Source organism: Panthera pardus, unplaced genomic scaffold, assembly GCF_024362965.1.
Source record: "Panthera pardus isolate Hobbes unplaced genomic scaffold, ASM2436296v1 HiC_scaffold_24, whole genome shotgun sequence".
NCBI classification, from domain to species: Eukaryota; Metazoa; Chordata; class Mammalia; order Carnivora; family Felidae; genus Panthera; species Panthera pardus.
Genome location: NW_026526810.1, coordinates 64712985 through 64726598, shown reverse-complemented (window position 1 = coordinate 64726598; position 13614 = coordinate 64712985). Strand labels below are relative to the sequence as shown.

General features: G+C 39.1%; 1 protein-coding gene across 1 annotated transcript; it reads right to left on the bottom strand.

Moving 5' to 3' along the window:
- Nucleotides 1-100: 100 nt before the first annotated feature.
- TOX4 (TOX high mobility group box family member 4) lies at nt 101-13537 on the bottom strand. Its single transcript, XM_019430536.2, has 9 exons — nt 13423-13537; nt 13143-13211; nt 7134-7376; nt 6033-6293; nt 5449-5679; nt 3835-3915; nt 2698-3441; nt 1555-1718; nt 101-814 (listed from the first exon to the last, which is right to left on the bottom strand). The coding sequence occupies exons 1-9, from the start codon at nt 13426-13428 to the stop codon at nt 754-756; spliced, it is 1860 nt and encodes a 619-aa protein (XP_019286081.1). The 5' UTR covers nt 13429-13537; the 3' UTR covers nt 101-753.
- Between the last annotated feature and the right edge of the window lie 77 nt (nt 13538-13614).

Here is a 13614-nt window from a genome sequence, read left to right as displayed (position 1 = left end):
GGTGTACAGATAATTAGCCTATGTATTATGTAAGTGAAAACATCTCTAACTTATCTTTTAAAAGATATTTTATCAAACACAAGTGAACACAACTTTAGACTTTAGTAAAACCTCTTATATTAAGGATATAGAGTTCTGCCTTTTACACTCAAACTGTGAGGAGGATCATGGACTACAGAAATAATATTTGTAAAGAGAAATAAATAAGAAACTCCTACACGATGGTATTTTCCCCACAGCCCAATGTGCCTGTTCTGTTGAGAACTTTTCTCAAAGTAATATATATAATAGATGTGACAGCAATATTCCTGTTTAAGAGGTAACTTCTAATGCAATTTTTTATCCCCTTTAAAATGGATTCTCCTAGGCTCAAAGCTGAGTGTGCTCCCATCATTTTAATAATTGTTTAGGCAAGTCCTATGACAATTACACCAAGTTTCCTCAAACAATCCTCCCCCCACCCCCCCACCAGCCCTCCCTATGTTCTGCTTGTTCATATACCCTTCACCCTTTGCTGTTATCACTGCTATGTGTGCTTGTACTTGAAAGTAAAAAGCAATTCCAGATTACAGCAAACTCAATGGCCTTGCTCCATAGTATGGCCCCGGCTGAAGAGACAGGAAAGGGGAGAAGCACGAATGACATCATGGGTTGAGATCAGGCACTACCAGAAGCCCAGCTTGTGTTTTAAAAAGAGGCTCTTAAACATGTTCCCAGCAGGTAAGTCTTCACTGGCTTGGAGAACAGGGAGGACTATTTGACAAATACCACTGTGTTTGAATTTCTAGAGGCTACCCAGGCCAAGAAGACATCCCTAAGAGAGAAAAAGAGACACATAAACTCAGAATTACAGCCTAGAGATATAGATATATATATATGTATATTTAAAGATACAGTCATTTTGAACTCTGTCATAAATAACTTCCTGGATAATTTCCTATAGCATTAAGAAGAGATGGTATCACCCAATAGGAATATAAGGGCAGTGGGCCTAAAAGATAGGTTCAGGCAATCCTAATTTACTGAACAGGATTTGACTCAGGAAATACCAATGCTTTGTTTCATGGGTATAGGTAAATCCCAGAAAACTAGGGAGACGGGCAAAATCTTCAGAACCTCTCCCCTGCTCCCACTCCTGCCACACTTAGCACTTTATTGTGCTACTTACCACTTATCATTCCTCCTCAAATTCTAATTCCCTGAGAGGTCGGATTTGATCTAAGGAGATACTAAGCTAATATTCACAGTCACTAACAGCTTATTGTGGCGTCATTTTTAAAAGGGCATATGTAACTAAATGTTAAAGAACATCTGTAACAATGTGATATAAGCAAAAAGCGAAAACTGTTAATTATATCATCTTTGTCTACATGGCAAATGTAAGTAAGCTCCTTAAGCAGGGGAACTTTTCCAGTAGCCTCTACAATCAGACATCGGTATAGCAGTCTTGTCTACTTAAGATCAGGTGATCCTGATCCCATGCTCGGGGTTACCGTGTCTAACACAGTTAACTTAGTCATATCTGAATTCTACAAAGGGGAACTATAAGCTCACCTGCAATGCTTCACCACACATTCATTGCTGCAGTACTCATTGTCCCAGTCCTTACTCACAACAGGAGGATTCTCACAACCGGACCTCACACAGCGAGGCTGGGGTGAGAGTGTCACAGGAGACCCACTCACCAATTCAACATCCATTTGAGATGGAGACTCCACCTGTGAGAGGAAGAGAGCACCAAAAATGAATTAGATTACTACTTACCTAACCAGCTAGTCAAATGCATTCTGGAACCCAGTGGAGCAGTAGGTATTACAGTCCTTCACATATGGAGGCAGAATTCTAATAGAGGAGTTCCTGGTCTCCCTTTCTTTATGCAGCTTTAGAACTTTGTCAAGCAGACGGACATGAAGATTCTTCCCATTAATGGAATGCTGGCCACATGCTAGTACTCTTTAATTTCATCTGTCACTGACTTTGTTCCACACTTGAATAATATTCCTTTGAAAATGTCAAAAGTACAATGTGCATAGTGTCTGGGTTACCTCAACTAAGATTGGGAGGACTAAGAAAAGACAAAATGTGGTGCCATTAGAAAAAGGGAGATTCACAGTTTCTGCTGATGGGGGGGGCGGATTTTTCTTTAAAATGATTGCTTCATTAATTGTGGAGCTAGAGTCTCAAAACAGACTCACATTTTATTTAAAGTGACTACTGGTGATGTACAAGTTAAAACTAGGGTAAGTGGCACCTGTCTGTGTCTCTTTGGAAAGACTCCATGATATGAACCAATTTTTTTCTAGCTATATCCCCTGTCCATCCTCCCACTTAAAACATCAAGCTAAGCAGGCGAAAGGCAAGAGATATGGAAGAACTTTTATCTCCAAAGTTTAGGATCCTTGGATAGACACCTGCTAACTCTATGCTTAGCCTGTGTTCCCTCTAGTAGAATGGCAGTATGACTTCAACTTAGTTAAGGAGTGGTCTGGGACAGCAGACCCTCCTAAATATTTCTCACAAGAACACTACAGACTGTTGTGGGTAGGACAAGTCACAGTCGCAGGGAACTGCTACAGGATGTCTGTACTCCTGGTTGCCAGGCATTAAATGCTAGCAGCAACCTCCACCTTTATTGGATCAACCGAAAAATTAAACTTTTATACTGGTCTAGAGAAAGACTTAAAAACAGAGGCTTACCTCGGGAACTACATCCGTGATCATCTCACAGATTGTCTCAGGGGAGGTTTCTTCCACTGTATGGGCCTCAGGGCTGTTGTTCATAGGCCGCTCAGGACTACTTTCCACAGCTGGTGGGACTAAGGTAGTCTGCATTTTCAAAGTGGGTGGAGGCACAATCTTGATCTGCAGAGGAGGTGGCTGCTGCTGTAAATTGATTCGAACTTTCTGAGGTGGAGGCTGTTGCATGGCCTGAAGTGGGGGAGGCTGTTGCAGAATGGTCACTTGCTGCTGAGTGGGGGGCTGAGGCATCTGTTGCAATGGAGGGGGTTGTAGTCGGGGTGGAGGCAGTTGCATAGAAGCTGCAGCTGCTGCCGCTGCCTGCAACACTGACCGAGTGACAATCTGGGCTTGTTGACTGGGCTGGATAGTGGCTGTACTGGTCTGGCCTAGTTGGATCCCCCGGGAGGTCACCACTGTGGCTGGGATAACAGTAACCATCCCTCCTTGAGACATAGTAATAGAAGAGGGCAACATCTGTTTGGTAATAATCAACTTGGTGATATTGGGCTGACCCCCAGCCCCAGAAGATGCCTGATTTGCTACATAGGAGGAAAGAGTGGAGTTAACAACAATGGAAGGGGATAGGGCAGGGGGCTCTGTTGAGGCTGGTGCTGGAGATGCTGGGTCAACAGTAGCCATAGGAGGTGGAGAAGGAGTCTGTGATGGTGGTACTGGATCCAATTCTACTGTCTCCACAGTGGCCTAAAAGACCCCCCCAGAAAAGAAAAAAAAAGTCATTTGGAGATTTACTTTGTTCCCTAGAACATATTCACTCTAATCATCTCCCACGAAAAGACACATCACAGAGTGATAAGAAAGAAAGAGAAAGAAAAAGAAAGAAGAGAAAAAAAAAAAGAAGAAAGAAAGAAAAAGAAAAAAGAGCAACTGTGGGGAGTAATAGTAAATAAGGGGGAGAAACTCAGAAAGATTTTGGCAAGGTTTATAATGGAAACAACAGGGAACCTGTTCTATACTTTTGAGCTTTTAATACTGCATAGTAGTAACAAGTCACACAAGTTTTTGGTGGTATTTACTTCTTATAACTACTAATAAATAGCTCCAAAAATCGTTTTATTGGTTATTTAACCCTCTTACCTGACACTCTTGATTGTCTTTATATGCAGCCAGAGCCTTCAGATACTCTTTCTTGGCAGCTTCAGTTTTCCTTTTATATACCTACAGGAAAGAGAGGCTGTTTAAAGACTCCCCATACTCCTAGAAAAGACCTATAATTCTATATTATTTATCAATGAGTGACAACTCATTTAAATATTTACAACTCTTTTTAGTGAATACACTTCTGGAAGCTAGTAATCAAAACAACCTCCACGGCAAACTTTCTAGTGACCATGCACCTGAAGGTCAGCCAATCAGCAAATCTTTCCAGAGCAACTATACTTCTAAAGCAACACCAAACCATGCCCAGTTTTATAATAAAATCCTGATCCAAAAATTATGTAAGATCAGGAGTATGCTTAGCCTAACAAGTACATTCTCCCTTAAGGAAAGTGGCAAATTATTTGCAATCATGGCCACAAGAATTCCTCCCATCTTGCATACTTCTTCCATCAAGGGCTGAAACCTACTTTCCCCTCCTTTGAATCTGGGATAGCCCTATGAATTGCTTTGACCATGAGAATGTGGCCTAAGTGAGAGAGACAGACTTTGCTCCTAAGTCAGCCATACTATAAACAAGCCAGCCTAGCCTTTTGAAGGATGAGAAGCTATGTGAATCAGGTTGTCTAAGCTAACAGGTAGCACCAAATTGTCAGATACAGGAGCAAGGTCACCTTGGCCAGCCACACTAGCTGTCATTTGGCTACAATCACAAGAATGAGCCCAGGCAAGAACATCAGGAAAACCATCTAACCAATTTACAGAATCACAACAAATAATAAACTGCCACTATTTAAAGCTATTAAATTTGTGGTTTATTGCGCAGCAATAGATAACTGTTATAAGTTATAATACATTTTAGCTTTTTGTTTCAATTAAGTAGCAGACTCACTTTGACATAAGACCTGGGGAATGTAGGGTAATGATAATTATAGCCATCTTCAATTTTAATTGTGTCTTATGTAGTATAATTTTCATTTATTTTTAAAATCCATATCAAATTTAGAGAGATTAACTATAGTTTTCAAGTTTATACTAAACCAATGTGAAAAATATAAACTAAACCCTAAATTCAAACTTAGGGTAGTAGATTTTAGAGCTGCAGGTTACCGAGGAATGGCCTAATTTGACAGAAAAAAAAAAAAAAAATGGGCTTTAGTAAAATTAGATTTGGTGTTTTTACAAAAATTATTAATTTTTAGATGGGTATTTTGGATTAAGCGGATGGCTGCAACTTCTAAGACAAAGTATGATCTATGAATGCTATAAACAAAGAGCTGATATGAAATAAGAGCTTTTAAAAAAGTTTAGAAAGGGGAACCTGGGTGGCTCAGTTGGTTAAGTGTCTGACTTCAGCTCTCAGCTCGAGTCATGATCTCACAGTTCGTGAGTTCGAGCCCCATGTCAGGCTTTGTGCTGACAGCTCAGCCTGGACCCTGCTTCAGATTCTGTATCTTCCTCTCTCTCTGCTCCTCCTCTGCTCATGCTTTCCCTCTCTCAAAAATAAACACACATTAAAAAATTTTAAAGATAAAAAGTTTAGAAGAAACTTCTAAAGCATTCACTATCCACTATCCTCCATGTTTTGCTCACCTGTTTTTGTTCCTCTCCCAGACTGTCCCACATGGAGGCCACAATTTTTGAAACCTCCCCAAAAGTGGCATTGGGATTCTGTCCCTTGATGGCAGCCTGTGTGTCACGAAAGAATAAAGCATATGCTGAAACTGGTTTCTGGGGTTCATTAGGATCTTTCTTTTTTCTCTTCTTTGGGGCCTTCTGCTTTTTCCCTGCTTCCACCACAACTGTCTTCTGGCTGGGAATTTGCTGTAGGGAAAAAAAAAGAGAGAATTACAAGGGGGAAGAAGGAAGAATCATGTCTGGAGAACTGTAAGAAAAGGACTTTTATACGGGGGAACTAACTAGACACATGGATGTAATTTTCAGAAATGCTAAAAAGAGGCAATAGGATTAAGACATTAGTAAAGTATGTGAGGACCAATTAGAATGGGGATTGGGAAAAGCATTATAAACTGTAGATTGAGAGGCAGGACCCCATACCCAGAAAAGAGCAGAGGAGATGGCAGGGCAGGAGCAAATAATACTGAGTAGGCTCTGTATGCCAAGAGTTTTATCCCAGAATATCATGGCAGATTTGATTTTGGCAGGGAATGCCTCACCCTCCGGAAATCCTCAACACCATCCTCATGAAGTGAACTAGTAGGTGAAGGGGTGGTTGAAAGACGATCCTCAGGTGACTGGGCAGGTGGCAGGATGGTGCCACCCCCTAAGCTCAAACCAAGTTGAGAACTCAGTTCTGACTGATCAATGGTGGTCAACTGGCTATGCCCCATCAAGCCAGATGTCATGTCTGTCATTGGTACATCAATTGTAACAGGTGGGTTGGCACTATACTGAGTTCCTATAGAATGGTCCAAGTCCTGAGAGAAGCAGAAGGACTAATTAAACACTAAATATAAAAAAACACCACTCTTTCCCCCCACTGAATTCAGGACAGTTTATACTCTTGCTTACCCAAACTGTATCATCGTTTAAACACTAAACAAATAATTTGTCTACATATAATAAAGTACAGAAATTATTAAAGTCACTTCTTTGTATTCAAAAGCCTGTTCCAAAATAAAAACTAATCAGAGAAGTCTTAATTTTGGATAATTTAAAGAACAAATAAGTTATTCAGTAATCTGGAGGTGGTGATGACACATAGGGTAAAGAAAAACTTCCTCCCTGTACTCTCCTACAATAGTGGCTTTTAAAGTTGCAATACACAGGCAATCAAGAGTAAATAAGGCCAATGTTAGAGATGTATGGCATCAAATATAGTGTGAAGATGTGCTACTGATGAAATGTGCTGGAAGCCCAATACACTGATTTTTAACACATACTAATCCACAATTAATACATTTGGTTCAGACTGTTTTGGAATAAATCTCTCAACATGCTAGCTACCACACTCACATTTTAATCCTGGGCTATGAAGGCAACAATAGAAGGAAAAAAACCTTTTCCCCCCAAAGCCACAATCCTTTTCATATTAGGGTGAACACAGGACCTTTTATAATTTAAAACTAGTTTTCAAGTAAAATTGATTCAAATGATAAATTCCGTTCAAGGGAAATTAAGTCTTTGTTGGTGAGCCTTTAACCACAGAATGAGAACCAAGTAATACCCAAGTGTAGTAGGGAAGAGAGAGTCACTTTTAACTCCCTCAACATCATGCCCATGAGCCTGGGTAAGCTTGATAATGTCTTGCCCCTTACCATGGTCAAGCCCCCACTCAGGAGCCCCCCGCCCTGCTCCATCAAGCCATGGGTCATGCCCACAGGCATGTCCAATGTCTGGACCCCATATTGGGCTGAAAAGCTGCCATCCTGAGAGGAGGAAGGGTCTGCCAGGTCATCAAAGTGGCCAACCACATCTGAGACAGCCAGTGAGGGATCAGAATCCAAGGAGATAGGTGGGATTTCAAATTCCTCATCTCCCAAGCTTGGTGTATGGAATGTCTGTAGGGGGAAAAAGGGAAAAAAAATTAGTGGGAAGAGGAGGAACTGCATACTGCTAAGTGAAGAACATGGCTGGGTACTGGAGTTTCTCAGTGTACCTCTTTTCAGCCTGGATCCTATTTTTTATCAGTTTCTTTGGACCTATTTAATTTTGCAAATAAACCTCTCTTCCTCATACCTTTGGTCATATGACATATACAAGGCTGCCAGTATAAATCACAGTTTTCAGTTTTTTAATCTGTTTTTATCAATTGTCCTATCATGCTTACGGTTCTAATGAGTGACTCTCTTGGCACCACTAGTCCAAGGACCCAGTCTTTATAAATTGTTTTGCCTATGACGCCTAAAAACTCTCAAAAGATTCTAATAGACAGCAGTTGTTTTGCAATTATACACCTGAACTATTAGACCACAGAAATTCATTGTCAACCAGTTATACTTTTGACTGTTGTTTTAGGTTCCTTTGAAGCAAACCCTAAAAGGTACTGTCATGGGAATGATATCCTCTTCTAAAATATCTACACTTAAGAGTTCCATCTTAGAGATCATGATGTTAACAACCAGTTAAGATTCCCATTTGTACAGCATTTTTAGAAAACCCAACAATGCCAAGGTAAAGCTAATACTCAGGAGAAAAACCTTCACAAGAGCTACAGCCAAAAGGCAAATTGGTTCTCTAATAGATTCTTAATCTGGCTCTGACAGCCTTTCTGTAAGAGAGGAAGAAAAAGAGTACTCCAGCTGGCTATAAAACCCAATCTCTTCATCTGAATTCAACTATAGTAATATACTCTTTTTATACTGAATGGATCCACCATTCAGGGAGCCGACAGGCTAATGTCTGAATGAAAATATATTAAATGCCATGGTTCCTTTTAGACATTAAAAAACTAAATTAGTGACATTTGCAGCAAGAGTATTATAATTGCAAGAGACTTTGGTGTCAGAGAAGGTCTAGGTTCAAGTTCCAGCTTTGCCACTTACTATATGATTTTGAAGGGGTTTTCCTCATCTATAAAATCAGAGTTGTAATGGTAATCTCCTTATATTGTTATTATGAGAATTAATGGGATTTAGTAACAAAACTTTTGTCACATTGCCTTATAATTGCTTAATAACTATTAACCATTGCTATTAACAATATTAATATCCTAATTATGATTAACTTGAGACCTACTAATCAGTTATCATAGATAAATGGAATTTTAGAAACTTTAAATTCTATCAGCCCACACATGGCATAGTAAATATCAACTGATTCTGATCAAATTCAATAGGTACCCACATTTTTTTCATGATTAAACAATGCATTCTTTAAGAGTTCCTCAAGGTTTTTATGGACCCACAAAGGGTCCCAGTAATATCACTATTTATTTTTTTAAGGTTTATTTAAGTAATCTCTACACCCATGTGGGGCTTGAGCTCCCAACCCTGAGATCAAGAGTTGCTTGCTCCTCTGACTGAGCCAGCCAGGTGCTACACCATTTTGATTTCAATGAAGACGTTGTTAGAAAAAATATTTCCAGCTAGTAGAAACTAGGGGGAAAAAAAGTATGTCTGTGAAATGCCTAATCTTTCTGAATCTTACTGGTAAACTGAAAACAGTCTCCTAAAAGACAAAAATATGTATATAGCTACATTTCTACATTTTCATTCTCTAAGATCCTTACTATTTTACTTAACATGGTAAAAATTTGGTAGTTGTCTAGGATATAACATGAGAGTGGCACAAGGAACATAGGAGCCGGCAGTTCTTAAGGAAAAACTTAAAATCGACCCCCAAAAACTAAACAGTTTTCAGTACACAGCTTACAATTCTTCTTACTGCGTGAAAGTTCTTAACTTACTCTTTCTGAAATTTTAGTTTACGTAGGTTCATGTGACATGTTTCAGGAAGAGAGTACAAAGATTTCTACCAAATTTTCATGTGAACAAAGTTATGGGGATCGGAAAAAGGATCCACAGAAACATATACTAGATTAATAGTTGTATAATGGTAGTTTTCAGTTTTTTATAAGATACAGATTGCTTTAGCAAAGCAAAAGATGCCTCTCTTTTTCTGCTTACCAGAACAAATAAAAAGGCAACTCTGCCAAGATGTGAAAATGATACTATTTGTTAAAAAGAACTAAAAAGAATAAAAATTGATATCCCAAACAAGAGACCAGTGTTCTGCAAAGGACTACCCTTCATAAACCATCTGGACTGCTCTCATGGATAACACTAAAAAACCAGACATGCAGAGATTCCACTGTATTAAATTAACAGGGCATTCTTTCTATGCACCACCCCCTGGAATGTGGAAACAGCTTTTCTATTCAGTATCCATAGCTTTAATGGGTTTTTTTTTTTGGGGGGGGGGGGGGGCTTTGTTTTGCTTATGTTTGTTTCTTCCCTAAATAAGAAAAGTAAAATAATAGCAATGATCAAGAATACAGAGGGGTAAACCACATGCTAGAATAAACACAAGAGATTCACTTTAAATCTCTTTTACTACCACAAATGACCTTTAACATTATGGGGAAAAAACCAATAATGGATATCTAGTTGTGGGTCTACTACATAACTCACATATAAAACAAAGATACAACTGTAGCAAATATTAAAATAAAAACAAATAATTTCGACACAAAAGGAGAAAACAGGAACATGATGTAGCTACCCTCTCATTCAGCTTTCTCCCTCTGTGTTAAATTTGTGGGTCTTTTTGAGGTAAGAATCAGTTTGGGAATTATAGTTTATAAACAAGGATCCTCAACTATTTAGAGAACCAAAAAATAAAAAAAAAATGATCTCTCTCTCTTTTCATATTTCCCCATGCCAAGACACACAACCCACTATTTCTTTAAGTAGTTTGTGTAGATTATTCATTTTAAAGAAACTTATTTTAATCCAACACCTATTTACTCTTAGATACACTGGCACTATGTATCATTAAAATAATTAATTGTTCTAAAAAGTGCTATAGTAGCGAAAATCTTAACTATTCAGCCTGAAATAATTAAGTGATTCTAATATTATAAGTACTTTTCCTAATTAAAAATAGGTATCTTTATATTATTTTTCTCTAAGTGCCCAAAGCCTAGTATCATTATGTAAGAGCCAACCTGAATGAGGGAAACAGACAGATTAAACTCTCTTCAGATAGTATAACTTTCCTGTCTCAAGCAATGCTGTAACAAATGCTAAGCCTTCCTCTCTGGATACTTACTCTTTAGAAATTTTTACTACTATTTCTTATTTTATTGAGGTATAATTTGCATTAAATACACAAATTTAAAGTATATAGCTCAAAGAATTTTTACACATGTAGACATCCAATTAACTACCACCCAGATAAAAATACAGAACATTTCTACCTAAAAGATTTTTTTATGCTCCTTCTGAGTCAATATTCTCTCCTTTCCACAACAGGTACCGTTATTCTGATTTCTATAAACATAGCATGACACTGTCTATTCTTTATTCATTAAAAAACAAACTTATGTAGTGTCTACTCTTTTATGTCAGGCTTTTTACTCAACAATATATTTTTCATATCACCCAAGGTTCATTTATTCGTAGTTGATGACCTTTTCTATTGCTGTGTAGTATTCCTTTTTACAAATGTATCCATTTATAGACATTTGGGTTGTTTCTGGTGCTTAGCTATTATGACTAAAGTTGCTGTAACCATACAAGTTTTTGGTTAATATATACACTCATTTCTCTCATGTATACCTCAAGGAGTAGAACTAAACTGGGTCACAGGGTAGGTATATGTTTATCTTTAATAGATACTGCTAGTTTTCCAAAGTGATTGAACCAATTTATACTTACATCAGTAATGATTAAGAGTTATCTACATACTTGCAAAGTCTTGTAATTGTCAGTCTTCTTAATTTTAACCATTCTAGTGGGTGTACAGTCATACTCATAATTTTAACTGGCATTTCCCTGGTGAGTGATGACGATGACACTCCTTCATATGCCTAATGGCAATTTGGATACCCTCTTTTGTGAAGTGTGTGTTCAGTCTTTTACCCATTTTTAGGTTGGATTCTTCCTTTTACTCTACATAAGCATTTGATATATTCTGAAAATGATGTGTATTAAAATATGTGTATTAAAATATCTTCTCCCATTCTGTGGTGTGTCTAGTTCATGTCTGAATGATGTCTTGATGAAAAGAAGTTCCTAGTTTCAATGAGGTCCAATTTTCCAGGTTTTTTTTATGGTTAGTATTTTTGTGGGCATCTATCTTTTTCTGGCAAGCAAACCATAAATATCACTTTTTCCAAAAAACGATTTGTTTAAGTATCACCTAAGTTATATTTGGGGTAGTTCAAAAAAAATTTAAAAGGGGAAGGGAAGGTGAATAAGTAATGAGAACAACTGTTAACAATGACAGAGACCTAAGCTAAAGGAAGATACTGAAATTTAATTATGAGCTTCTTGGCAAAATAGTTTTGTTTTCTTAGTTCTTAAAGTCATAGAAACAAAGGATACACTCAAACCTGGGAAGTTTCTGGAGGCCAGTGTGAAATTTACCACACTCTAAATTTAAATCTGATTCAGAAGAAATTGGCAATGATGCACTTTCATGAGGATGAGGCCAATGTGAGGTTTACAACACTCCAAATAATGAAATTAAACCACGGGGGTATCATTCAGAAGAAACTGGCAATGAGACTGGAAAGCACCAAGGAGATTTTAGTTTTTTAATTTTTTCTAAATTTGTCGCTCATTTGATTCACTTTCCCCTCCTTAAGAGAATAATAAGCAATAATAGCAATAAAGAAATTAAACTAGCAACTATGCCTTGTCAATCTAGTTCTCGTCCATGAAAATATTAAAGCTTACTACAGGATAAGCATATTCAACAGCAATCGAAAAAACTGATGGAAGTGATTGACTTCACTTTTGGGAAAAAAATATTAAAATCCTCAAAAAACATTCTGGAAAGCTCAAGACTGCCGTTTTTCAAAGACTGGAAAATTTATTTTTGTCTGTTCCAAATCTTTCTCTTTCACCCTGCCTAAACAAGTGATAGGAACTTATGACAGTATTTTAAGCAAAACTTTTTCAGTATTTTAAGCAAAACTTTTTCACAAATACTAAAAAGCACTTCACCATAACCATTATTTCTACATCACAACATCATAAACTATTACTACAGCCATTCGGCAGCTAGGAAATTTGTGACAAAGGAGTAGTAACCTGCCCGAACTCTGAGTCACTGGCAAACAAACACATGTTGTACTCAACCCCCTTCATGTTTTTCTGGCAATTATTTCCTTTCATCTTGTCACTAGCAAAACGAACTTGTAGGTAAACATAACTACTTAAAAAAAAAAAATCCCTGAGCAGGAAATTTAAGCGAAATAAACACCCTACAATAGATAGTTTCAAGAATGAATACATGTGCACCAGTTAAGTAAACTCCCTCACCCCGATTTATCTTATATATTTTCCTCCCGCTGCGATCCCCCCAAATTCTTATTTCTCCCCAATGAAAGGAAACAATTCTACCCTGTCTTCCAATCCAAAATCACTCTGAGATGGGTTAACTCTTTCCAAAGTCCTGCTTTTCTGATGACAGCAGCTTCCCGGGCCTTCCCCTTAGTCTTCATAGGCTCTAGAAGCAGCTGCCACTGTTCTCTGAACACCAATCGCGGTCCCTGGTTCCCAGCCCCCGAGGCACCCGCGTCCACGCACTCCTCCCCGCCGCCCTACCCCACCGCTGCCTCAGGCCCTCCCCCCACAGCGTCGGCAGCTCGTGCTCACCTCGGCCCCTGACAGGAAGGGGTGCGAGGGCCCGGTGATCGTCAGGTAATTGTCATTTCCTCCGGGAAACTGGAAACCAAAAGAAAGCCGCGGGGATAAGTTAGGGGGAGTAAGGAGTTAGCTTGGAGCGACGGATTCTGTCCCCGACATTCTGACAACACTCCCCAAACCCCGCTCTCTTCTCCCCTCCCGCCGGCCGCCTCTCCACCCGGCTTCCCGCCTCTGCTTCAACTCCGTCGGCCGCGCTCTCTCGCCAGCCTTCTTAATGCTAGGTTCCTACCTCCATCTTCACACAACGGCTACCACCGTCTCAGTCCCCTCATCGCTCCCACCGCCCCCACCGGACTCGGACTGCCGTCACTTCCGCAAGGACGTGCGTCGCTCTCCGTTGATTGGAAGGAGCGCCGTGGGGCTATTGCGAGTCGCGCCGGGAAGGCGGAGCGGACGGAAAGGATAGCTACCGCCCCCTGGA